Below are 27,122 nucleotides of genomic sequence, written 5' to 3'. Positions count from 1 at the left end.
TGATAAGCCTTCCAAGAACAGCTTATTACAGAACTGGCTTCCTAAGTGGTGTCCAAGCGGACTTAGTTCTTTGGGATTAGGGCAAAGGAACTGGAGCCTTTGCTGACAACTCTGCCTGCCTTTATGATTCTTGAGGGCAAAGTGGGGGTACTTACCTCACAGAGTCTAGAGGAGTACACAACACTGTGTATGGAAAAGACATGCTGAGTGCCTGGCACATAGTAAGCACTCAATGAAGTGTAGGCATTATTGTCTATTACAGAAATAGCAGGCTAATGATTTTTTTTAAGGGACCTTATTTTGGGGTTGGAGGAGAGTTTGAACAGCAAACTGCGAGGCTGAAGAAACACAAAAGGACTTCAACAGCTGCCTATAACTCGTTTTGGAAAAGGTGATTAGGGACAAGTGTTTAAATAACTAAAACTTTCTACACTCAATATAGTTCTGAGATACATGGATACACTTAGATAAGCATAGAATTCCTCTAGAAATATAATTAGCAGGTAACAGTGGTGACCTCCAGGGAAGAGACTTGGGTTGGCAACAACCACTGGGGAAAGATTTTCAAAAAATCTTGCCATGTGTCCATATTAGCTATTAAAACTTTATTATTTATTTATTTTAAGACAGGATTTTCAATCCTGGAACTCTCAATCCTCCTGCCTCAACCCCCTGAGAGCTGGGACTGAAGTCCTGTGTCATCACGTCCAGCTTCATAATTCATTTTGAAAATTAATACTAGTTAAAAAATTTCTCCCAAGTTTTGTTGAATTTGCATGAACCTGTGAAATTGGTAAAGTCTGCTGTGAACCCTTATTGACGGCAGTCCTGATACTGCCCTCCAATGTCTGGTACTACTGAAACTGTTACCTACTCAAATACTCCAAGGCCTGAATGGTCGAAAACCTAGGAAAGGTGACATTACCTCATGCCTCATTCTTGCTGACCCCAGATTGCATGCGGGGGTGGAGCAGGTAAAATCCGAAATTACTTGAATTATAATATATCCTTTCATTTTTTTCTCTATTTTAAACTTGATAGACTTGTCAGAAGCAAAAGGAGTTTTTTACTTTCTCAGTTGTATCTCAAGCGCACATCAGTTTAGCAGTTAAATTTTCATTCATTATTTGCCATAGTAATTTGAAAGAGATGTTATTGTTACACATAAAATTTTTCTCCTGCGCTTTTGAGAAAAAGGTTCTGAACTCTGTCTCAGACTTTGCTGTTTTGTAGGTTATTTACTGCCATGTATATTTTTTAAAGTAATTTTTTTGTTATTTCAAAATCAGGATGTTCTCATTGTAAAAATATTTTGGGAAATACCTAACAGAATAAAAACATGCTAATTCTACCATCAGCGGATGACTACTGCGAACACTCCCATTTCCTTTCCCTTCTAATGACTATGTGTTTACACTGACAAAGTTTTCATGTTAATTCTGAAGTTTCCAAAGCACATTTCCACTTCCATATATAAATGTTAAAAATCTGTCCTTGTTAAATTTTGCAATAAATAAATAAATAAAACTACTGTATTATTAGTGCAAGGCATGCTTACATACAAAGGTAGAGGTCATTTTGAACATACCCGCGGTTTCAGGGGCAGCAGTGGGCTGTCCTACAAATGCCCATTGGGTTATTATGCTGGATGTATGTCACACAAGAGGTCACACTGAGGCTGACGTTCTTTCTTCCAGAACTATCTATCTCTCTGTCTCTCTCTCTCTCTCTGTCTCTCTCTCTCTCTCTCTCTCTCTCAAACCTTGAATTCCTAGCCCTTAGCAAATATTTGGGCATTGAATGAAATTCTTGGGGGCTTCATTTGGCGGCTTATGTGGCGGCTTACATGGTCCCAGGCAAGAGGGAGGTAGTTCAAGGTTGGGGACCAAACTGTGCGCAGATGAACCTCATTGTTTTTTTAGCTTACCTTTCCGTGTTCCCACCCATTTTGGGGAACATGTCCCAGCGATCGCAGGCTTGAATGACAGGCTGGTAGGCGTGTTCCCCGCCCCGGGCCGCGTGGCACTCGCCAGCGCTGGGAAACCCACCCCGCGCCCCGGGCGGTATAAAGAGGCCGGCTGCGGCGCGGGAGCACCGGCTGAGCAGGGGGAAAGGCTCGCCTGGTCGGTCCTCAGCTGTGCCAAGTACCCGTCTCAAACCACGGAGATGGCACCCGTTGGGGGCAAAAAGGTGAGTGTCCAGGGAGCCCGAGGGTGCTGTCAATCGGACTCGCCCGCAAGCTCAGAGGCCTTTAGCTGTGGACCTGGCATCCCACCTGCGGGCTTCAATGGAAAAGGTGCTCCCGGAGTTCCTCTTGCGTGGCCCCAGGGCACCTTTAAGTCTCCGGTTCCTTCTCCCTGTCCAGAGAGCGCCCCTAGAGTCCCTCTCTCTCCCCAACCCCTGGATCAGAGTGCGCCCAAATCTCTGCGATCTTTGCCACCTGGACCTCAAGTCACCCTCTGAGTCACCCTCGACTCCAGGGAGCGCTCCCAGAGCACCGAGACTCGCAACGCCTCTTGAGCCCAACCACTCCAAGACCACAGAACTCCCCGATTTCCCGCCAGATGGCGGTGGTGGGGGCAGGCAGCCCGCAGCTCGCGGAGTGCGCGGGGCTCCAGCCGGCAGGAGAGGAGCCCGCGCAGCCTCCAGACGGTTTTCGCTGCGTCCTGGCGCGCGGCGGCAATGTCCCGCTGGCTGTTGGGGCACCTGCCCGCTGCTGCCTCTCCAAGGCCAGGACGCTGGTGGGGGCGATGGTAAGTTTCATGGAGAAAAACTGAACAGAGTGGCTGGGAGATATTGAAGAACTGTTCATAAGACGTGAAAACCCCAAACGCAGCAGTTTCTAGCTCCTGGTAAACAAGCTCTTCCCTCCACTTTCCTGGTGGCTTGTTGAGGTGGTTATTTCCAGTCCGGAAGGGACGCCTTTGGGGAATGGATGGGTAGACGAGTAGGAAGAGAGGATGGAGAGAGGAACAAATATACTAGACCCTTTGGTATCCAACGTCCAGCCACACTCCTGGAGCCACAAGAGGCCCCAGGAGATCACTGGGGAGGCAGCCTGGACCCAGCCAACTGTACCCCATGGGCTGTGAGGACCATGAGGCCTGCTGGGAAACCACCAGGTGTGCCTAGTTTCTACAGGGATGATCACCAAATCAGAAAGACCGCCCTACAAGGAAAAAGGTTAATTGGTTAACTATTTCAAAGGTCATGTCTCATGACAGGCGCATGTGAGGAAGATGTTAAGATGACCAAAGATGACAGGTTATGGCCAGTTCATGTGGGTGACAACCACTGCCTCACCATACCTCTACTCAAGGAGCAGTCCCTGTAGATGGGAAAGAGTGATCCCTGTGGAAATTTTGCTAATTTTTCCTTTGGTTTGGTCCCATTCACATAGCCACTCCCCAAACTCAAACTCAGAAATTTCAACATTTTAAAGAATTACCTTTGAAGAATAAGCTAAGTGACAGGTGGACGTGTTGGGGGCATACTTTCTCAGTCACCTTGTTTCCCTATCAGTGTTAAAGCACAGGCAATAATGCCTACACGTTTGAATTTAAAATGTTGCGAAGCTAAACACAGTCATTATAAATAACTAGTAAAACCACAAAGAACAGTGCCTGGTACATTTTGGGATATATTTTGCTGTCTAGGCAAATTTGCACTTTTTAAGCAAAAATGAGCTGACGTTACATATACTGTTTTGTTATGCTTTTTCAGAGCACATTCCACTCAAAAACACTATCTTAAGAGTTCTGAAGTCTAATTTAAAAATGTAGTAGAATCTAAGCCCTAGTATATACAGATGGAATTGCTCAACAAATTTTTGATGAGCTTGACAATTGAATTGCCCCTCTCCACCCTCCCACCAAATGTCACATTCCTAGCTATGCTATGTTCAAATCATGTGGTATTGAAGTTTGAAAGTGCAATGAGAGCTGTCAATTGCCAAAGTGTCATGAATCATTTTACCCCAATGAAAGTTAGTTGCAAGTCATTCCTCATTTCTGGGACCCTTGTTCATGGTTTTGATAAAACTGAGTGGTGGAAATTAGATACATATATATCTAACATAAAAATACATGCATATACATTTTCTTGTTAACTGGGTCACAGTGATCCAAGCTGAAGTTTTAAGAGGTGACATTTAGATACATTGTAATTATGACACATATTTGGATTTCAAACTTACATGTGAACAATTCTATATTTTTGAAGTTGTTTATTAACTTATGGACTTCCAGGCTTGAAAATGTTTGGATTCAAAAGGGGATTAGGGAGTAGATCACATAATCCTCCGTTTAACTTCCTGCTCTATGGTGAAAAAACGTCAGTGATTTCTTCTCTCTGAGCATCTGCTGTCCAAATGGCACGGGGTGGGCTGGGACAGGGAGGAGGATTAAAATGAGTGAGACTTTAACAAGGTGAAGCAGAATATAGGTGCAAAATCCTATGAATGCCTACACAGATCTATGTAACCTTTGCTATAGCCACATTTTTATAATTCACTGGCATTGGTAGAAAATGCAGCACAGTAAATGAATGCATTCCAAGTTACTCCTTACCTCTGCAGTTTATTCAGGGCTATCCCACCCTCCCCCACTTCTATTTAAAATCAGATCTAGGTAAAAGAAGAGTCAAGAAGACTTTTAGTCTGGAAAAACTTGCATAAATTACTCAAGGACTCTGGGCTTTAATTCCTGATTTGAAAGCCTCAATTGAATGTGGGGTACCTTTTATTTAAACTTTGTGATTCTTTAAAATTGGAAAATAAAAAAGTTACACTTGTGAATTGCTTTCTAATCTGTAAAACTCTTGAACGTTAGCACCAGGGTGAGTGCATGGTACTGTAAATGGAATAGGTAGAAAGAAAGGGCTGGAAACCACTTCATAAGTACTTCACTGGTCTCTCCCCTATTCCTGACACAGAGTATAGGATGCACGTTCTCACAAATTCCTGGATGCAATGACATTCCTGAATGCTGCTGTTGTGGCAAATGAACTTTAATGCCAAAGACTCCTGTCTTTTACATGATTGGATCACCTTTGTGCTAGAATTTTCTTCCTTCTGTCTGTACCAAGTGTCTTGTGACTTTTCAGCCTTCAAAAGGCCTAAATAGCATCATATGCAACTTCAACCTCTTTCACAATTTTAATCCTCTCTTTAATTTATTGATAAAGTAAGAAAACTAGCCATCACCATTTGAAGAACATGTACTGCAGGGGTGGGGGTGGGGTAGATCAATGGTAGAACACTTGCCTAGCATACAAAAGATCTGCGGTTCAATCTCCAGCATGAGAGAGAGAAAATGTGGGCTTCATTACAGTGACAGCAATTTAGGTTTACAATGATTTATTATGTGTTATATAAAGAACTAGAAGAGAGAAGTTTAAAAGTTCCCAACGCAGAGGAATGATAAACGTGTAAGGAAACAGAAATCTTAATTACCCTATTTGAACATTATTCATTGTATACATGAATCAAATTATCACACTGTACCCATAAATATATTAAAAATTTAAATATATACTTTTGAATTTAAAAAAGATTGTGCATTTTTGTAGTGCTGGAAATCGAACCCAGAGCCTTTAGGGCATGCGAGGTAAGTGCTCTACCATTGAGCTACACCCCCATTCTGCATACTCTTCCATGCAATCTGAAAAACACCATCCTACACCAAGCACACACATGTGAACATACAGATTTTCACTGAGCATTCTGCCATAAACTTATGTGCAAAATACACATGTATTTCTCTCTAAGAATTCTAAGAAATCCTATTTCTCAAGAATATATTAGCCAAAGTACTAAAGATAGAAAGTTGTCTTAAAAACTCATATGACTCTTTTCCCCCTCATGTGTAATTTCAGGGCATCCTGGAACGTCTAAATGCGGGAGAGGTGGTGATTGGAGATGGAGGGTTTGTCTTTGCACTGGAGAAGCGAGGCTACGTAAAGGCTGGACCCTGGACCCCAGAAGCTGCTGTGGAGCACCCCGAGGCAGGTTGGTGCAAGCCCTACTCTGTTCTAAGTTCTCATAATGAGCACAATGCTGATCAAAGTCCAGGAAACACCAAACAGATGTGTGCGTGCAACATTTTCCTGAACTTGACATTGACTGCTGGGCACCTGTTGCATAGCATCACAACCCTCCCTGCTGCTGTCAGCTACCCACCTCCTAGTCCCTGGCCCCCATTCTAGATGAGTCTAGAACCTGACTGATTGCCTTCTTTTCTGTCCCTCTCCCCTACCTCACCAGTCTAGCTGACTTCAACGTCTACAGGTGGTCCGTCCAGCACTTTGCATGATAGCACCTGAATCTCCTCACCATCCCCAGTGAACTTTTCCTCTGCTCACCCATTCCTAGACTTTGCCATCACCAAGGGCTGCCACCCCTGAGAGCTCAGGAACCAACACCCCACACCCTGACCACCACCTCCTGTCAGCCTCAGCAAGACTCTTGTCCTTTGATGGACCAGCTTAGTGTTTGTGAGCTATTTGCCCCCCTATGTCCACCCATCCCCCCACCCGTTTTGAATGCATGGAACCACCTCATATTGGTATCACTGTCTTGTGGATAAGCTCTCCCTCCTTTGTACATCACGACTAGTTAAATTCACATTTCACTAACCTCTCCCTATCTATTCTACCCCTGTACTTTTTTGATCACAGACTTCTGATGGCCAGGAGGGGAGATAGGAGGGAACCTGAGGACATAAATGCTGTCTTCCATGGCAGAAGCATCTCAATGGTTCTCAAGCAAGAGGGAAGCATTCATCTTTTTGGGGTGGGGGCATTACTGGGGCTTGAGCACATAGCTTCAAGCTTGCTAAGCAGATACTCTACCACTTAAACCACTCCACCAGCCTGGACACATTCATCTTTACAAGGGAGGAAGGGCTATTTCTGCAGGCTCAGAGCATTCAGGGGATACAAGGGTTCTCAAGTTTGAGTCCATCCACGTGTCTTCACCCATCTCAGGATACTATCTGTTCTTTTTCAGTGCCCTGGCTTTTGCATGGCAGCCTTGTCTGGCTGACAGTTGAACCTCTCTAGAGCTCTGCTCTTATGTAACCTACTTCAGGGCCAGACCTTCAAGTCTCTCTGCTCTCTAGCTGCAGATGAGGCTCTTTAGGTGCCACCCAGGAGATCCTCAGACTGTCATGCTTTGTCTTAAACTACAGTTAATTTACCCTTAGACTTTCATTGTCTTCACCCAGTGCATTAATGGTACCCAACAACAGCCATCTGATCCCTCAATCCTAATAATGACTACTTCCCTGAACCATTATACATTTGAGATACGGCACCTGCTCATGCACTCCCTTCCAGGGGCACACCCCAGATCTCCAGAGTGAACATCTTAAAGGTGGTGTTCCTAGTGCATGCAAGAGTTAGCAGAGGCCCTCCTGCCACCAATGGTGGGGTGCAGTGAGGGGCACATGCTTACTACGGGCTGAAGGAGTAATACCTCAAACCTGCACCCAGCACCACACATACACACAAGCAAACAAAACAAATTGCACATGTTTTTTGTGTGTGGTACTGGGGTTTGAACTCAGGGCCTCATGCTTGCTAGGCAGGCACTCTACTGCTTGAGCCACTCCACCAGCCCTTTTTTGTGTTGGTATTTTCAAGACAGGGTCTCTCAAACTATTTGTCTGGGGTTGGCTTCAAACCGCCATCCTCCTGATCTCTGTCTCCCGTAGGTAGTATTATAGGTGTGAGTAACTGGTGCCCAGCATTTTATTTCCTGATCAGCTGTGTCCAGATTACTTTGGGCTTATTTAAGTATGTTGCGCATTTGCTCTGCTTTTTCTTCTGGGAGTTGCATGCTTTTCAAGAATTAATGGAAATTCCATGACACCAAAGCATTCAGTTTAATCCCTTCTGCCACAGACTGAAATTCCATATGGTAGTTGGCTCTATCAGTACCCAGCTCAAACTCTGTCAGGCACAGTGGACTGCAAGGTGCATCAGGAAAGACAGACCTCCTGTAACACACATCCTTCTAGAACCATCCTCACAGGATAGTGGCTATATTTTGCCTTTTGGGAGAAGTGACAGGTGTTTAAAACATTGATGCTCTGGGTCTGAGGATGCAGCTCAGTGGTAGAGCCTAGTGTGCATAGGCTCTGTTCAATTCTCAGCATCTCAAGAAAAAGAAAACAAAGCATGCTCTGAATGAGAGAGTTGATCAGTTACTTCATGCTATTTTATGCAAATGAAGTTGTGTGTCCACAAACACTTTGATAATTTAGGCTGAGTGATAGTCAAAATTGACATAGACCCTGAAGGGTGTCCCTACAAGCGCTTCATCTGAAACATTTTTATGATTGGTACCCAGACCTGACTTTTTATGCTGGAGGCAGCAAGAAAGGGAAGGGCATGCTATAGATCCACAACCCCTCATTCAAACTATCTGGGCATCAAATGTGTCTCCAAAACCAGAAATTTGGGGATTTTAGAAAGTTACTACAGTACAGATGCAGTGTATTACCTAGGATTGATCTGCAACTTCCTTTGTGTTGGGTCAGGTCACATTTTACTCCCAAATGGTCTTACTGCAAATGTACCATTCCACTGCAGAAATGCTGCAGGGGAAAAAAAAGAAAAGAAAGAAAGAAATGCTACAGGATTTTATCTGACCTTGTAGAATTTCAAGAACATGTATTTCTCAAGAATATATTAACTTACAAGTTACATATTAACTTAGAAGTTACTATATAACCATGTAGGTACATAACTGTGCAACATTGTGCATTTAGCTTCCATGATGTTAAAATAAAACTAGTATAATGCAGAGTTTAAGGCTATAAAATCAAAGTAATCAGCATAAGTGGTGTCCTTATGTCCTAGGGACCAGTCACTTCCTACTATTGGTTAAAGGATGAGTCTAGAAACCTTATTATGGGAGAAAAGAGGAGACAGAAGTTGGAAGAATATTCAGAAATGATCATCCTACTACCCCTGCCTAAGCTGGCACCCAAGGCTGTGGTTCTTGCACCTATGGAAGCAGCATTGGATTCAGCAATAAATTCAGGTTCCCTGGGTCTCGAGGAGTTTGGGGAATCTGAAGTTGTAATTGCCCCTAGGTGTGTTTCAGGTGGCTTATTCTTAGCATTTCAGTCTTAAGAAGCATGAGGTGCTGGGTATGGAGATGCACACCTTTAATCCCAGGACCCAGGAGGTGGAGGCAAAAGGATCTCAAATTTAAAACCAGCCTGGGCTACCTAGCAAGACCCCCATCTCACAAAAACCCTGGGGATGTAGCTTAGTGGTCGAGTGCTTGTCTAGTATACACAAGGCCCTAGGTTCAATACCCAGTACCTTCCCTGCCCACCCCCAAAAAATCATGAGGGGACAAGCAACTCCATTCAGAGTGATCTTCATTCAGAGTGGTCTTCAACTATTTGGGGCCATTGCCCCTATAAAACGTACACATTCACAAATAATTTGCGCATAATTTCAAGATGTCATCATGGGAACAACTGGCTGAGCGTCCAGGTTAGAAAACATTGCATCCTAGTCTATAGTGCCTCCTTCCCCTTTAAGATCTTTCCCCAACCACTGCAGTTCTGTGTGCATCTGATTGCTAGACAGGAACTCCTACAAGACGTTTTTATTTGGTTCCATTGCTAATTAAAACAAGCTTGAAACCTACTAATGTTAGGCATGCTTTTAAGTTCCATTCCCACTAAGAGGTAATGTTTCCATGATTTAAAAAAATCAGGAGGTATGGCTCAAGTGGTAGAGCACCTCTCTAGTGAGCACTAGGGCTCTGAGTTCAAACTCCAGTACTACCCAAGAATAAAAAACCCCACAAATTATAGGAAAGTCTTGACTCTAAGCTTGGAAACCCATTTCTGTATTTCTAAAATACAGAAGCTTTTTTTACCTCACTGGTTCATCAATTTAAAAACAAAAGCCAAGCTTCTATATCCCAGGCACTCTGCTGGGCAGACAGGACTGATGCATACAGACTCATTACTGGCCTTAGCAGGTGAAGGGCCAAGAACTCCAGTGTCCCAGTCATTTCCTGGCCTCTGACACAGCTGCTCCTGGACCTTTGGACTGTGTAATCCTCTGAAACTTCAAAATAAATGGCAGGGTCTGACAGGATTGCTGATTTCTTACTTCGCTTCATTCCACAACAATACCAAGTCTCACTCTGATTTTTATAAAATTAGTGTTTTGCACTGTTTTAGAATGGTGCTTCTCAGCCACACTGAGACTAGGAAAGCTTTAAGAAAAACGATGAGGGCTGGTAGAGCATTTGCCTAGCATGTGCAAGATCCTGGCTTCCATCTCCAGCACCACGAAAACAAACAACAAAAACAATGGCTATATCCCACCCTGGATAAGTTAGAACATCGGTGTGTTTGACCCTCAAATCCATAATTTTTTCAAAGTATGCATGGGATCTAATGGTCGAAACAGGTTTAAGTTTGTTATTTTAAAGCAAAGTAGGATTCTTGGGGGATTTTTTGGTTTTTTTGTTTCAACTCAGGCCCTCATGCTTGCTAAGCAGGAGCTCTACCACTTGAGCTACTCTGCCAGCCCCAAAAGCATGATTCTTTAGAGATAGGTATAAGGGAAAAATTTTCCTGCCATATTTATTTAGCCTGGTGAATTTGCCATTTGGCATTTGTCCATAGACTGTGCTTGAGAACACTACTTCAATTCTTATTCTACCCTGCAACCAGATTTATTTTTTGCCAAACACTGGACTAATTGCTTCTCTCACATGAGGTCTGGAGCCCAGCATAACTAGGCCAGTTGTGCTCTGTCTACAGCCCCTTTCCAACTTCATCTCCTACCACTTAGACCATTGTTATCCCCCTCACTCCCAATTCACTCCTGCCTTCCTGCCTTTGCTCAAGATGCTCCTTCTGGGAATGCCCTTCCCCCCTTCTGTATCTGGCAAGAACATGGAGTTCTTCAAAGTGCAGGTCCAATAATTCCTTATCTCTTGGACCTTCCTCATGCCTCTGCTCCATGGCCAGGGTAGAAATCATCTCTTCCTCCACACAGTGCTACATCACTTCTTGGCTTGTTGTTGCTTTCTTTATTTTGTGGTACTCCTGCATGGTAGGCAAGCATCTAGTCAGTTATTTTCAATGTATCATAGTTTTTCGAGGACAGGATAATGGGTTATTCCTCCATGTATTTGTGAGTGCCACCCACAAAGAGTCTGTGAATGATGAACAAGTCACAATGAACAAAACTTTGAGCAACATGGGTGAAGATGGGACCATGAACTGCCCTCCTCTGACCACCCATCCATGTAGCCATGGTGGGTTTGCAGGAGGTTCCAAGAGACCCAGAGCTCCCAGTGGTTGACCTCCAAGATGTGCAAATGCCAAATAACTAAAAACAACAATCTCAGCAGTCATTTTCATGCAAGTTTATCTGAGAGCCTTTTGAAAACATGGTGGGTTACTAAGTGGATAGAAACGACAGCTCTCCATGTGCTATTTCCCAGTGCGCCAGCTTCACCGGGAGTTCCTCAGAGCTGGCTCCAATGTCATGCAGACCTTCACCTTCTACGCCAGTGAGGACAAGCTGGAGAATAGGGGAAACTACGTTGCAGAGAAGATATCTGTGAGTACACCAGTCAGGGGCTCTGGGACAGGCTTCATAGACCCTCCACCACCCAAGATCTTCCCCAGAAGAGCTGGAGCCTCTTGGAGTTTTGTTTCTATGATTACAAAAATGAGAGCCTTGTTATAGCTGGAGTCTGTAATTAACAGAAAGTGACTTAATGAAGAAGATGAAAGAAGTACTTAACAACTAATCATTCTGCCAGTCTCTTGATTTAGGTGCCGAGGAAAGTGGGCATCCTTATAAATCCACACCTCCTTCCAATTTTTAATGAACATGGTGTAGGGAAAGAGTGCAGGCACAGGAGTCAGTAAACCTGGAAAGGTTCGACTAGCTTGCGTTGTTGTGCAAACCATTTATTCCAGCAAGGTTGGGAGGTGTGCATCTCAAAAATGTGTCACAGGGAGTTCTAAAATTCCACAAGTCTGAGCAACCTACAGGGCTGGGGCTTGGTGTTTTTGTTGCTGTTTGTTTTGTGAAGACAAGGTTGTTTTTTAATTGGTATTGTTTGTTTTATGGTGCTGGAAATTGAACTCAGGACCTCACACATGCTAGGCAAGTGTTCTACCACTGAGTGACAGCCCCAGCCCGGCCAGGCTTGATGATACCACCTGCAATCCCAGATACTCAGGAAGCTGAGGTGGGAGAATCACTTGAGCCCAGGAACTCACGGTTATCCTGAGACCTCCATCTCAAAAACAAAAACAAAAATGCCAACCTCCAGCCCAGAGTCAAATTTTAATTTGTAAATAATTAGATATGCATTTATCAGTCAAGAAAATACTTAACAAGTTATGAATTCTGTCATATTTTTACTGAATTTTAATCTCATGAAACATAAAAGCCAACCATTGCTACCACCACCATGACCACTCATTCAAGTGCAGCATAGGTGTCAGAAGATACTGTATCAGATCCTTTGTTTTTCAATAAGCATAGATTAATTGTACAAAGAGCTTCATTGTGATTTTTTCCGTACATTCTGTCCTCTCACAGCTCTTTGGTATAATGTGTCCTAGATACTGCTTCTAGACTTATTATCATTATTAGTGTTGTTTCTACAAAGTGCTCAACTTGGTAAAAGGTTGACCTGTACCATCACGGTCCTTTACTGGAATCATGATTGCAAACATAAAATGGATATGTGGGCATTTAAGTAATTTTTTTTCAATTTCACATGCAAATGTAGATGTATCTTCACCCACTTTAGGGGCAGAAAGTCAATGAAGCTGCTTGTGACATTGCACGGCAAGTAGCTAATGAGGGAGACGCTTTGGTGGCAGGAGGCGTGAGTCAGACACCTTCGTATCTGAGCTGCAAGAGTGAACGTGAAGTCAAAAAGATATTCCATCAGCAGCTGGAGGTGTTTGTAAAGAAGAATGTGGACTTCCTCATCGCAGAGGTGAGCAAAGGTGATCCAAGATGAGACAAGTTCAAGTGCATTTTTTCTGCCTTTCACTGGCATGATGGTCCACTATCATGACTAGTCAGAGTGATACTTAGTTCGTGGAATCTTTCTCCAGTTCAAGGCTTCTGCTAACTTTGATCCAGTTACTCTAACATAGCAGGGCTTTATTGTTTTGGTTTTTTGACACAGGGTCTCACTAGGTAGCCCAGGGTGGTCTCAAACTCAGGATCTTCCTGCCTCAGTCTCCCAGGTGCTGGGATTATAGGAGTGAACCTACACCTCCATTTTCTAATCCAATGTTTTCCAAACCTTTTGACTGCAAATTTACACTAAGAAACTGCCATTCCATTCTATTCTGTATTTACAATGCTTATTGTCTCACTAAATCATCACTAGATATAATCACTAGCAATAATAACATATTCGCTGAATTATCACTAGAAAAGCCAGGTAATGATCAAACAGCAGAGTGTTCTCATTGTTACAAGGGAAGCATGAGTAACAGATCTCTCACCTTAACTGATTTCAGTATTTTGAACATGTTGAAGAAGCTGTGTGGGCAGTGGAGACCTTGAAAACCTCGGGCAAACCAGTGGCAGCAACCATGTGCATCGGACCCGAAGGGGATCTGCATGGTGTGCCCCCTGGAGAGTGCGCAGTGCGTCTGGTGAGAGCAGGTGAGGCTAGATTTCCATCTGTTTGCAATTTGTGAGTCTTTTAAAATAGTATCCCCAAATGCACGTCCTCCCAGGGATCCACGGGTAATCCTGGACACAGCCAAGGAAATATATGGTAACGGGAGAAGCATGAATTTACTGTTTTAGAAACAGTGTCACTATTGAATCCCAAAGGAAAGAGAAGTATAAATACAACACACACACACACACACATACGCACGCACACATGCACGCACGCACGCACACACACACAGGCAACCAGGTTATCCTGGAATTTTTAAACACCTAGAAATAAGAAGAACAGTCAAGAGAAACATTAGGATAAAATGTGCTTTCTTTTAAACTTGTTTCCAGAAGTGGTCTGTAAACATTAATAACTTTAAAGCTACTTGCCCTCTTTGCCAAAGATTTTTCACTCTCCTAAGTGACAAGCATGATTTGCTTTTTATAATTGGTATAATAAATCAAAAAAACTTTGATATGAAAAACTGACCACCTAATACATCTTCTATGCAATTTCCCTTCCTAGCACTGGCTTTCATTTCAATTATGAGAAACTCACAGACTACTTTCAAAATGGCCTCATTTAAACCCAAGGAGTAATTCAGTGTCAGGGAAAGAGCCTGGCTCACTCTGTGAAAAAAAGAAATTTTGACTGGCGATTTAATTTCTGATTCTCACCCAACTCCTGATTTTTTTTTATGAAAGTCTCTTTCATACTTGTCATTAATAATAAGAAATATTTCTATTTGGGAATGAACTCATATAATTCTACTTTTTGGTGGGGGAGTGAAGCAAGTTAACAGTTTAAAAAAATCAGGGGAGGTCTTCACCATCCCCTTTGGTAACTGGTGTGTGTGGGGGTGCTGTGCCTGCACCCAATCCTCCCCTCCTTGTTCTGTACTGAGGCCTCCATCTTTCTATCTCTGTACCCTATTTATGTCCTTTGGAGCATGCTCTCTAGACTGTAAGATCCAGAAAGGCAGAGACCATGTCTGTTTGGCTCAGCACTGAATATCCTATGCCTAGCACATAAGAGATGCTTGATGACTATCTGTCCATCTTCCAATGTGTAGCTCAGCCTCTGCCTCCACGTTTCCTGACACAATCATCCCTGCCCTGAGGTATCCCCCTCTTCTCAGCAACCATAGCATTTGGAATAGCCAAATATTCGGTTGGAGTAGCCTCAGGTGACATTTTCCCATCTGTGAGAATGTTCGTAGGATTCTGTGGCCAAATGCACTTAAAAATTTTTTAAGTTATGCTGAGGCCCTAAGTTCAATGCCCAGTACCTCCTGAAACAAAAACAAGCAAACAAACAACAACAAAAAACAAGGTATGTATGGATCTTTGCTGCAGAACTTAGTCAAATATATGGTCAGTCTCCAAGAAGGAAATGTATGAAGAGCTAGCTACTGCCTGACTTAATTCATCATAAAAACCTATTTTCATGGACCAAACCCTGGGAAAACCCAGTCTAAATTATAAAAATTCTTGATGTCAGGGACTATATCCTATGCTTATATTTCTCTATAACCTCTTTTCTTGCAAGGAAACTTATACCTAGCATGCCCCCAATAAATAGCCAACATGTGACTGATTTGTTAGTATGATAAAGTTAAGAGAAATCCCTGGCAGCCCCAACATCCAAAGAGAAAATAAACAGAGAGTCAAGATCCAAGTGGAGAGAAGTAAGAAACAAATATGCAAGTTTGGAACTCAGTGAGAAAGGCCAGTGTTAGAGCAGGAATGTGGACAGCTGGGTGTCTATGTTATGGAAAGTGCTAGACTGAAAAGGAAGAGTAGTGGAGGTGGGAACTTAGGACTCCAGGACTGAAAAGAACCAGCAGCCAGGGAGACAGGAGCAGCACAGAGTGTGTGTGGGGTCTCTGGAGCTAGTAGAAGGGGACTGAATTCTGCTGGACACCCACAGGAATGTGTGCAAGACTGAGATCATTGGTAACCATGACAAAAGCTATGGCTGAAGTGTCATGAGGACAGAGCCTCGAGAATGAAACAAGAATGAACTGGAGGCTGCAGGTCCAGGCCAGGGAGAACCCCTGATTCACCACCCCTCCACATTGGATGCCAAGTATTGTAGCATCAAGGCTGTTGCGCTGGAATATGGATATTGGTGTCACTCTCGTGGCATCCAGAAAGACTCTTTCCTGCCTTTGTTCTTAGTATCTCTGTATCTAAGATACAACATCCTAGGTCATGAGTCCATCCAAAAGATCATCTTTGTAGAGGCAGAAACATCCCAGAAGTAGTCCCTCTTCAACAGATGAATGGATAAACAAAACATAGTATATCCATGCAATGGAATATTATTTACCCATGAAAGGAATACAATTTGATATATGTTATAACAGGGATGAACCTTGAAAACAGAAAGCTAAGTGAAATAAACCAGTCACAAAAAAGACAAATATCAATTTATTTCCCTTACATAAAATATCTAGAATGGGCAAGCCCACAAAAACATAAGTAGATTAGTGGTTACCAGGTGGCAAGGGGCGAGGGGGAAACTGGGAGTTTTTGCTTAAGGGGTATAGTTTCCGTTTGGGGTGCTGTATAACTTTGTAAATCATGGTGACAGTTGCATAATATTGTGAGTGCAGTTAAGGCCACTGAACTGTATGCTTAAAAATGATTGAAATGGCCAATTTGATGATTACATATTTTCCCAAAACTCAAAAAGAAGAAGAACAGTTCTATTTGGGAAGTCCTCCCATTTTGAGAGGACAGAGTAATGTCATGTTATCTCTTCACATCTTCTGGAGAAAGAAATTTCTAAAACCACATCTAACAATTGCCATGATAAACCATCCTTGGTCCAGATACAATTAGGAATGTAATGAATATAAAGAAAAATTTTTTTTTTAAAAATTGAAGGATCCAGCGTATACTTCGTTCTCATTAAACCAAATTTCACAGCAACAAATTTTAGAAGAAAGGCCTAAGAAGTCAACCCAGAGTTGTTGGGAGCCAGGGGGGAAGCTGGTCCCAGTGGTCATTGACCATGTAGCTCAAATCAAAAGATTTTTGAGATTTTTTTTCTTCCCAAACCACTAATCCTAGACCACAAATGCCTTCTAGAAAACAGATTTCTAAAAAAAAATAAAAATAAAAATAAATGACTTTGTGTGGTTGTGCCCAGGAAGCCTGGCGAGATTATTAAGGGCCCTGTGAGAGAGAACATTTTATTTACACCTCGGATGAGTAGCATTACGGTAAACACAGGTGCATGGAGTATTGAAAAATTATTGTGTTTGCCACAGAATGTCGAACATTGAAAAATTGACTGCTGAAATTTGAAGCAAAATAAAGAAACTATAATAATTATTTTGGGGGGTGGGGAGAAAAAAGATGGACAACCGAGTGTGCATAAGTGGCACTTTATACCAGTCTCTCCCAAGCATGTTCTGCAGAAAGCCCTTCCTGCCCACTAGCGGTCATTCTTGCTCACTGGTGAGATGGGTTTGCAGGGAGCAAGGACCAAACGCTGGCTTTCCAATTTTTCATTCCAGATAAAAGCTTCCCGAGGGGGAGAGGAGCGTGGGGCATCCCTAAAGCTAACACCTTCTCCTCAATCACAGGGGCCGCCATCGTTGGTGTTAACTGCCACTTTGACCCTACAATCAGTTTACAGACCGTGAAGCTCATGAAAGAAGGCCTGGAGGCCGCCCAGTTGAAAGCTCACCTGATGAGCCAGCCCTTGGCTTACCACACTCCCGACTGTGGCAAACAGGGATTTATTGATCTCCCAGAATTCCCCTTTGGTAAGACAGACATTTTTTATGAATTATCTCAGTATCTTTGCTTGACAAATTTCAAATGAATCTGTCACCAAAGAGCTTTTGTTAGAGTAAGGAAATGTTTGGACCAGGCATGGCAGTACATGCCTGTAATCCCAGCTATTAAGGAGATGGAGAGTAGGAGGACTGAGGCTCAAGGTCAGGCAAAAAGTTAGTGAGACTCCATTTCAATTAACAAGCAGGTTATGGTGGTTCATTTCTGTAATCCCAGCTATACAGGAGGCATAGATAGGAGGATCATGGTCTGAAGCTGGCTCCAAGGGGAAAAAAATAAAGGAAGTACAGACCCTATAGGAAAAATAAACAAAGCAAAAAGGGATGGGCATGTGGATTAAGTGATACAGCACCTGCCTAGTAAGTGTGAGGCCCTCAGTTTGATCCCCAATACCTCTAAAAAAAAAAAAAAAAAAAAAGGAAAAGAAATGGCTGCATATTGCATCTCTTCATCTCTTGCCCTTCCCTTAGTTTCTGTTCCTGAAGCCAAAACTCCCTTGACACTGAACTGTAGAAGGACCAAGGTAAGACCAGCTAGAGAAAAACCAAACCAAACCCTGAGCCAAAGTGTAAAATCAGAGGTAATGGCCAATCGGTCAAGCTCTGAGGTTGGTGACAAGGCCACTCTCCAGGGTAGGAACTAGCAGAGAGTTGGTTGTAGTTCCAGCTCTGTGACTGAGGTGTGTGACCTTAGGGAAGAAAATCCCTTATTCCTCTAGCTCTTATCTTTCTCATTAGAAAAACGAGGACGGAACAGTTACCTCCGAAGCCCCGTCCCTCCCTCCCACGTTGCTGGGATACTGCAGAGCCTTTGGGATGGGCTGGGTTACTGTGCAGCAAGTGTTCATGAAGAGAGCAGCAGGTGAAGCCAGGGAATTAAGGGCGCCTAGGCCGTGCATGTGAGGGAAGGGAGGGGGTGAGTCTACCTTGAGAGTCAAGCAGGGAGGCCAGCCTCCCCTCCCATCCTGGAGTCCTATATTCTATGGGGGCGCTCAGAGAGGTAAGATTAAGATAACAACTAGGGAGGAACCAGGGAGGAAGAGAGTGGCAGGGCATTTGTGTTCCTTTTGCTGAATTATTATAAAACATAGAGCCTCAAAACCCAAGGGTTGCTAGAGGTGTGGCTCAAGTGTTAGGGCACCTGCTTCACAAGCACAATAGCCCTGAGTTCAAACCCCACTACCTCCCCCCAAAAAAGTGAATAAAAAACCCAAGTGTTTCTTACCTCACGGTTCTATGGGCTTAGCTGGGTGGTTTCCTTCAGGTCTCTTAAGAAGGTGCAGTCCATGTTGACCAGTACTAAAGGCCTGATAGGAACTGGGGTTCTTCCTCCAAGCTCACTTAGGTGGCTCTTGGGAGAAAGTTGGTGTCTACTGACTGGAGGCTTCAGTTCCTCAGCTCGTGGGCCATGATGATGTTTGGTGGCTGGCTCTCCCAAGGGTGAGTGGGTCAAGAAAGAGCAGGGCAGAAAGCATGACATTTTCTACTACCCAGCCTTTGAAGTCACTTGCCATCCTCCCACCATGTTCCCCTGATCTCACAGACCAACCCTGACATACACAGTGTAAGAGCATCAGAGGGCAGGGATCGTTGGGAGTCATATAAACTGGGTATGTAAACACAAGGTAATGAATATTTTTAAAGCCTAAGAATTGAACTGTCAGAACTTATTTAATTAATTCCTTTTATAAAAAATCATGTGCTTTTTTTATAGCTTTTTGAGACAGGGTCTTACTATATAGCCAAGGCTGGCCTTGAACTTGCCAGTCCTTCTGCCTTAGCCTCCCATGTGCTGGAATTACAAGCATGTCAACCATGCCCAGCCTAATTACATGCTTCTTAGAGGTATTTATCTTGAATGTTTTTATAAAAAGAATTCAGACATGATGCCATTTATTACAGGACTGGAGCCCAGAGTTGCCACCAGATGGGATATTCAAAAATACGCCCGAGAGGCCTACAACCTGGGGGTCAGGTACATTGGCGGGTGCTGTGGATTTGAGCCTTACCATATCAGGGCGATTGCAGAGGAGCTGGCCCCAGAACGGGGGTTTTTGCCACCAGCATCAGAAAAACATGGCAGCTGGGGAAGTGGTTTGGACATGCACACCAAACCCTGGATTAGAGCAAGGTAAGTTCCTTTAAGTTACATTGGCTGACCCAAACTTGTTCAGATTCTGAATGTATCTGAGTGAGGCCACTGAAAGGGGGCAAGTAAGTGGCAATGGGATGAGGAGTTAGTCACCATCGTTAAATTCTTTCAGAGATGTTTATAAGACATCTTGATGGGGTGGTTTCTGAGAAGGCTTTAAGAATATAGAATGTCTGTAACTGAAGTGACAGTGACATAGGAGTTGTCCTGTTGTAATGCACCGTCCATGTGGGGTATGCTAACATTGATTTTAAGAGTTAAATGTAACTTTGTAATAATATTCATTCTAAGGCAGGATTTTCAGAACTGGGAATGCAGTGGTGAGACAGACAGGCAAGGTCTTTGCCCGCAGCTCACACTCCAGTGGTAAGGACGAATCATAAACCAGGAAGCAAGTTTGATGTCAGGCACTGTGCAGGGCATGGGAAATAGCAAAAATGGATATCTGTGTTCTCTGGCTTGAGATTCACTGGGGAAAATGACTAAGAAAATCAGTATAACTGCTTTAATAGAGCCATAGATAAAAAGGCACTAGAGAAAATAATGACTGTCTCTGCTTAATAGAAAGATATGTTAGAAGGTTTGGGGGGGTGATGTTTTGTGTGACTGTGTGTGTGTGTGTGTGTGTGTGTGAGACTGGGGCTTGAACTCAAGGCTTCATGCTTGCAAAGCAGGTGTTCTACCACTTGAGCCACACCTCCAGTCCATTTTGCTGTGGTTATTTTGGAGAGGGGGGGTTCTCTTGAACTATTTATCTGGGCTGGCCTTGAACCACAATCCTCCCAATCTCAGCCTCCCAAGTAGCTAGGATTCCATGAACCACCAGTGCCTGGCAACAGGGTTAAGTTTAGAAGGTTAATTAGAATTCCGTCTAGTAGAAAAGAAAAGGGATAGAAGGGTGTCTAAGCAGAGGGGTCAATTCTACTCCATTCAGCAGACGACTATCTGCCAGATAGGGTCATGGATGCTAAAGTAGCCTAGCCCTGCCCCCTGACATTTAACAACCCAGTAGTCAGAGAGCTAAGTGGGGAAGTTCAAATGGTAGAGTAAGTTCAGGCACAGCTGTGTGGGGTCTGAGCTAATGGCCCACGGGAGCAAAAGGCAGAAGGTGATTAATGAAGAATGTCAAAGAAAGCTGCCACCTGAGCTGAATTTTGAACGATGAATTACATTGCCAGATGAGTAGCTTGCAAGAGGCCCTGACAGGTGGAAAGAGAATGGTGTAGGGAGAAACTGGAAGTCTGAGTCTAGCAGAGACAGAGGTCGATAGATGACAGACATGCAGGAGAGGAGGCTTTTCATCATCCGTGCTCGTGATGATGATGAGCAGCGAGGAGCCTGGAGGGGAAGGGTTCAAGTGCCCAGGGTAAGGTTAGGTTCCAAGTCAGCAAACTGCAGTAGCCGTCCTGCTCAGGGACCTTGTAGAAGGGCTCCCAGAAATGATGGAAATAGGAAGAAGGCTGGTAGCAGAATCCACGGTCGAGTGCAGAAGCCATCATGGGCTTGGAGAAGAACACATTTAAGTGTGAATGGTGGAGAGGGTGTGTGGCTTAAGTGGTAGAGCACCTGCCTAGCAAATGCCAAGCCTTGAGTTCAAATCCCAATACACAAGAAAGAGAGAGAAAGGTTGAAGGGGCAGTAGAGGGAATAAAGACAAGATGATGGGGATGAACATCATCAAAATATGTCACACGCATGTCACAATGAAACCCACTGTTTTGGCTAATATATGCTAATAAAAATTAAAATAAATGTGGACAGAGCTGGTCCATGAGTTAGAGTGCCAGAATATGAGGACAGAGAGGTTGCATAAATTGAATAAAAATATCCTGATTCTAACCTGGCAGGCGGTTCACGCTTGTAATTCTAGCCCTAGGGAAGCTAAAGTAGGAGAATCTCAAGTTCAAGGCCAGCCTGGGCTACATAGTGAGAGTCCATCTCAAAAGAACAAAAACAAAAACAAAAAGATTTAAAAAACAATGAAAATTTCCCAGTTCTAAATTCTAAGCTTTTGAACCCTATGCATGTGTTAAAAGAGTGTTCCACTCAAAGAACTCAAGTGACTGTAGGCCTACAGCTTCTAAGGCTGGAAAGTCTGGAAGCATCAACACGCCTTCATGGACACACTCCAAAGTCCAAAGACAGCTCCATGGGTGTATTTTAGCTCTGCAACCCAGAGCCTGACACCAGGGGAGGAGCCTGACAACGTGTTCTGTTCACACAGGGCCCAGAAGGAGTACTGGCAGAACCTTCGGATAGCCTCAGGCAGGCCATACAATCCTTCCATGTCAAAGCCAGATGCCTGGGGAGTGACCAAAGGGACAGCAGAGCTGATGCAGCAGAAGGAAGCCACGACAGAGCAGCAGCTGAGAGAGCTCTTTGAAAAACAAAAATTCAAATCAGCACAGTAGCCACAACGAAGCTACTTAGGGTCAATTCCCTCATGTTTGGGCAACAGTGCACACATAAGGAAAAGCAAGGCTTGTGTTCATGCCAGCCTACACATAATTGGTATTAGCAGAAGAAAACAGAATCGCAAATAGCACTTGACAAATCTCTAGAAGTTTCCTTAGAAACAACAACAAAGAGTATGCAGTAAATCTTAAACAAGTTTCCTAAGCACCCATCATGGGTAAGGTCTTATGGAAATTACTGCAAGAAAAGAACGCAATTCAGACATTAGTTCTACTTCAATAAGTTAGTAGGCTTGTAAGGAGGATGAGACAAGAACTGTCATAAATAGCACAGGCACCAGCCAGGGACAGACAGATAAGGTGCTATGGGTACATGCCTCTGAGTAAGAATCCATTTATATAATGACACACCAAAAACATGTAACATATAGCCACTGAAACAAAATGTGCTATTCATTCTGGTATTTTCTATTCTATTCCTTTCCATCTCAACCTATTTCATTAATAAAACATGCTGGTTGAAACCCTTAAAACTGATTTTTATGACCCATGAATGGTTGGTTTTGTTGGTTTTTTGTAGTGCTGGGGAATAAACCCAGGGCCTTGTCTTGTGCATGCTGGGCAACTGCATCCCTTCACCATTAATGGTTTGAAAGCCATTGCTATTGGACGCTTCCGATATGGGGACCATCCATTGTAAGTTTATCCTTATGAGAAAGTCAACCAGATGGGAGTAGGCATTGTATCTCCAGAGCCCGGAGTCCTGTTCTCAGAGTCCCAGAATGCTCTCCACTCCCTGACTCACGTCTACCACCAAGCAACCGACAGAGCAATGAGGAGGAGGAGGAGAGATGGGGAAACTGGTCTTCCTCACACTGCTCAAACCTCGACCTCCCTAAATGCCTCCAGTGTCAGATTGAAGAGCAGTGAACTTGGGTTACTTTGGTAGCTTAAAAAAAAAAAAAAGCATAATAAGAAAAAAAAAAGGAGGGGGGGCGGGGGGAGATTCTGCAAGCACAAGCCAGGATTCCTAGATTGAGAATATCTACTCTCCTGTGAGAATTCAAGCCTGCACATGCAAATCTATTAGAATAAATATGGCTACTCTTGATGTAATAAGGAGTTCATAGCTTGGCACAGTGGCACCAGCTTGTGTCGCAGCTACAAGGGAAGCTGGGACAGGAGATTACTTGAGTCTAGGAGTTTAAGACCAACCTGGACAAGATAGTAAGACCTTGTCCCAAAAAAAGAGTTCATGCTGCTTTCTGAACATTTTTGGATTGGTTGAGCTGTTTTGAAATTGTGATTTTTTCTGCTATTAAAGAAGAGCAATGAGACGTCTTATATTTGATTTTTATTTTAGTTCTATAATTTTAGCCCTGCGTGAAATCTCTCTACTTCAATTTCTCCATTTATTAAAAGAAAACACCACCAATTTCACAAGTACACTGGACTTTTAAAGGAGATAGCAGTATTTAAAGGGAAACATAGTTCCAGAATCTTCTAAAAGTTAATACTGCACTCCTCCCTGATGCACAGGAAGAGAACGGTTGCATACTTCTCAGAGGTTGCACATGGCTTAGGTGAAATAAGAATGAACTCCACTTTTTTTTTTTTTGCAAGTTTCTATCTTCCATTTCTCTTACATTCCCAAACCAAGTTCAATATTTAATACTTCCTTTCATATATGGTAAAAACTTAATTTGTCTGTTGTATTACTCTGAAAAAATGCATGTCCCTTTAATATTCTTTTCAGAAATTTATCACCACACAAAATATTGTAACCTTTAATCATTCCTATATCCTTTGAGATGAAAAATATCCATCAGCAGGAACTATATGTAGAAGCTATTCTTGAAATGTATGTCAACACTGCCTCTTAGTGGTAGACGTACTGCTTGAAAATTGTTTTGAAATTCAGCCCCTCCTCCAAGCACACTCATTTTATTTCCAGAAATCTTGCTTATTAAAAGGAAAGGCTCATTTAATATCAAAGAGTTCATGTACAGATAGTTCTCACAGTAAACTTTTTTTTTATGGAATTGGAGCCTGAAAGGGCCCAGACTTCAAAAGTCCAAACTCCCTTTTAAGGATAAGATTACTGAGGCAGGATTCCAAGTCAGGAGGCACTCCTGGCAAGTCCAAGGCTGCCAAGAAAAGTGGCTTTAGCTTAGCCTCTGGATTGAAGAAGAAAAGAACAGAACAGATGGTTCACAAAACTAAGAGTCATCCTCCAGCCAGGAAACAAAATGAAGACCCTTGCATTGCTCGAAATCAACATAAACTCACTGAATAAACCGTAGATTGTGCTGAACATATCTTCACACTGTAGCAAAACACCTTTGGGTAAGACAGCCCATCCAACGCACAACCCTAAAGGAAATGAGAACCAAAAGCTTCAGTTCCCAATGTCTCCAGAGGGGGGCAGCAGGTCACCAGCAGGGAATGCCAGAGCACCTCTGTTTTTGCTTTGAATTTCAGCTGTTTCATCAGGATAGCCTAACAATACAAGGCAGAAATATCTGTAGCCCTCTTTTTTGTTTTGGTTAGGTCCTCCCCCCCCCCCCCCGGACATGTGGATCTTTGAGTCCTCTCCAGGACAACTCAGCCAGCAAGAAAAGCCTTATATGTCTCCAATCAGAGATCCCTTTCTTTTCTCCCCAGCTGTGAGCACACTGTTTTCCCAAATAGCCTCCCATTAGTCAATACCATCCCCCTCAGCCATTCTGGAACCTCCCACGTGCTACTTGCCAGGTCCACAATCCTGAGGCATAGACAGTAAAAAAGGAAGAAGCTGATTTGAAGAGAGAGAGAGAAGCCCCATGGACTACTGCAGGGGTAATCTGCCTGATAGCTGTTAAACAAAGAACCACAGATAACCAGGCTCAATATTTCTAAACTTCATAATGAACCTTCAGTGTATGAATAAAAAACAACTCGGGGCAGCCAAATGCAGAGACTTCTCACAAATGGTGAGAGGCAGCACAGGCTCATGGGACAAAATTCACTCGTGGGAGTGTGGGGAGGGTAATCGTCTGAAAATACTTCATTTTCAAGCAGCTGGAGGCACTCTGCTGCTGTGGAGAGGTAAAAAATTAAGGGGATGGAAAGTGAGAGAGACAGATGTCAACATTTGTGCTGCTGTGAGCTACAGAAATAATGCCAAGCAAGTTGATTACAGCAAAACTGTAAAATAAGAAAAAAATAGATTCTCCAACCTCTAGCCAGGATTCTTAGATTAAGAACTATGATGTTTTACCTGGTAATTTGATATTTACTCTCTTAGGAGAGCTCAAGTCTGAAGATGCAAGACTCTTAAACTCTGCTACCCTACATGTGGTAGGAAAGAGTTTACGCTGTTTTCTAAATATTCCGGGATTGGTTGAGCTGTTCTGAAACTAATTTTTTCATTAAAAAAGCAGAACGTGCTGGGAGTCCTGGTTGGTGCATGTAATCCCAGCTACTCAGGAGATGGAGATCAGGAGGATGGAAGGTCAAGACTATCGGGGCACAAAGTTAATAAGACCCCATCTCCACCAACAAGGCTGAGTGTGGTGGGACTCATCAGTCATTCCACCCTATGCAGGAAGTATAAATAGGAGGATTGTGCTTTAGACCTGGCTGGGCAAAAAAATCGCAAGACCCTATTCGAAAAATAACTAAAGCAAAAAAACAAAAAACAAAGGAGGATTGGGAGAGTGACTTAAGTGGTATAGCACTTGCCTAGCAAGCATGAGTTTAAACCCCAGTGCCACCAAAAGAGAAATTAGACTATTTTGGTTGTATTTGATTCTTATTTTAGTTCTAACATTTTCCGTTAAACTTGGTTTAAGTTTATAAGCCATTCAATCCAACACATCATTTTAACATGTAGTTTGACCAACATTTACTCTTTAAGTTGTTAAGCTTCCTAGGTATATTGAAAAGGAGTTTTCAAGGCAAATCTTTATGTTACTTCTAATAAAAATATTTTCTCCAGTGCCTAAGATACCTTTAGCAGTCATCAACGCAAAGTATGAATGCGCCCTTTACAAATTACACACATATATATATAAAATATATATATTTGGTCTTTAAGCAGGTTCACTAAGACCGCTACTTGGCCCTATTCCATGCTTATTTGTTCTCATTCACTACATGGCCTTGAATGGAAAAACACTGAATGCCTTCTAAAATAGTTCAAGCTTTTCTCCAATTTAGCCTGGCCATCCTTCCAATTATTTTCACTTCATGAGATTTTACTGTTCTTTAGAAAGGTTAACCTCTCAAACATCTGAACCGGCTTAGTGGAATTCATCCATTTCTCAAAACACTAGTGCAACACAGCAGAAAAAGTAAAGAATGTGTTTAGAGTGAGTTCAGAGGCGAGTTCTGCTTGGCCTCTTCCTCATGGTGATTATTGAGTCAAACACCTCACTTCCTCACGTCCCTCACCTGTAAGATGACAAGCCTCTGATGCTCTGCAGACAGCTCGCAATTTTCTTTCCAATCTGATGGCATTGATAAATAACAGCCTTATCATTGTCAATAAATATTTACTGAGTCCCACTTGGTGATGTGTTTCCAGCAGGCTTAATTGTTAATTCACTATTCTCCTGGCTGAACAGATAGCAAACTAAAACAAATCACACTGTTCAGGAACAAGAGAATGTAATTAGCTTAGACTCAGCCTGCTCTGAAAAATGAAAATGTCGTTGTCCCTAGGTACTGTGTCCTAAGGAGACTTGGGTTTATGCTTGTTCATAGTATGAATAATTTCTATTTTCAGGGCTGGGAATTCATTGAAGGTTTCCATAAGCTATGAAAGATCTAAAAACAATCAAGTGGGTCTCTTGGGTTGAGTCCTTGTCTTCCTAGGAAGGGAGAGAACTGGCTTCTCACGTTTCTGAGAAGATGGAGTTTGGGAACTAGATGCCTCAGAAGTTTTTTCTTCCATAAAACATTTCTCAACAGTTTGATGACTTCCAGATTTATATCTCCAGCCTGGACTGCTCCCAAGAACGTAGGCACGTGATATCATTTCAGCCTGTAAGCCCAAGCTAGCCATCCCTG

At 43.0% G+C, this 27,122-nt stretch overlaps 1 protein-coding gene across 1 annotated transcript; it reads left to right on the top strand.

The window, feature by feature from the left end:
* The first annotated feature begins 1,785 nt into the window (after window positions 1–1,785).
* Window positions 1,786–22,607, top strand: Bhmt (betaine--homocysteine S-methyltransferase). Its single transcript, XM_074077224.1, has 8 exons — window positions 1,786–2,190; window positions 5,875–6,007; window positions 11,489–11,607; window positions 12,818–13,009; window positions 13,545–13,692; window positions 17,292–17,474; window positions 19,407–19,635; window positions 21,881–22,607. Exons 1-8 carry the CDS (start codon window positions 1,801–1,803, stop codon window positions 22,065–22,067), a joined length of 1,581 nt encoding a protein of 526 aa, XP_073933325.1. The 5' UTR covers window positions 1,786–1,800; the 3' UTR covers window positions 22,068–22,607.
* The last annotated feature ends 4,515 nt before the right edge of the window (window positions 22,608–27,122 follow it).

This window comes from Castor canadensis, chromosome 6, assembly GCF_047511655.1.
Source record: "Castor canadensis chromosome 6, mCasCan1.hap1v2, whole genome shotgun sequence".
NCBI classification, from domain to species: Eukaryota; Metazoa; Chordata; class Mammalia; order Rodentia; family Castoridae; genus Castor; species Castor canadensis.
Note: the sequence above shows the minus strand (reverse complement) of the source record. Positions and strands in the feature narration are given on the sequence as shown.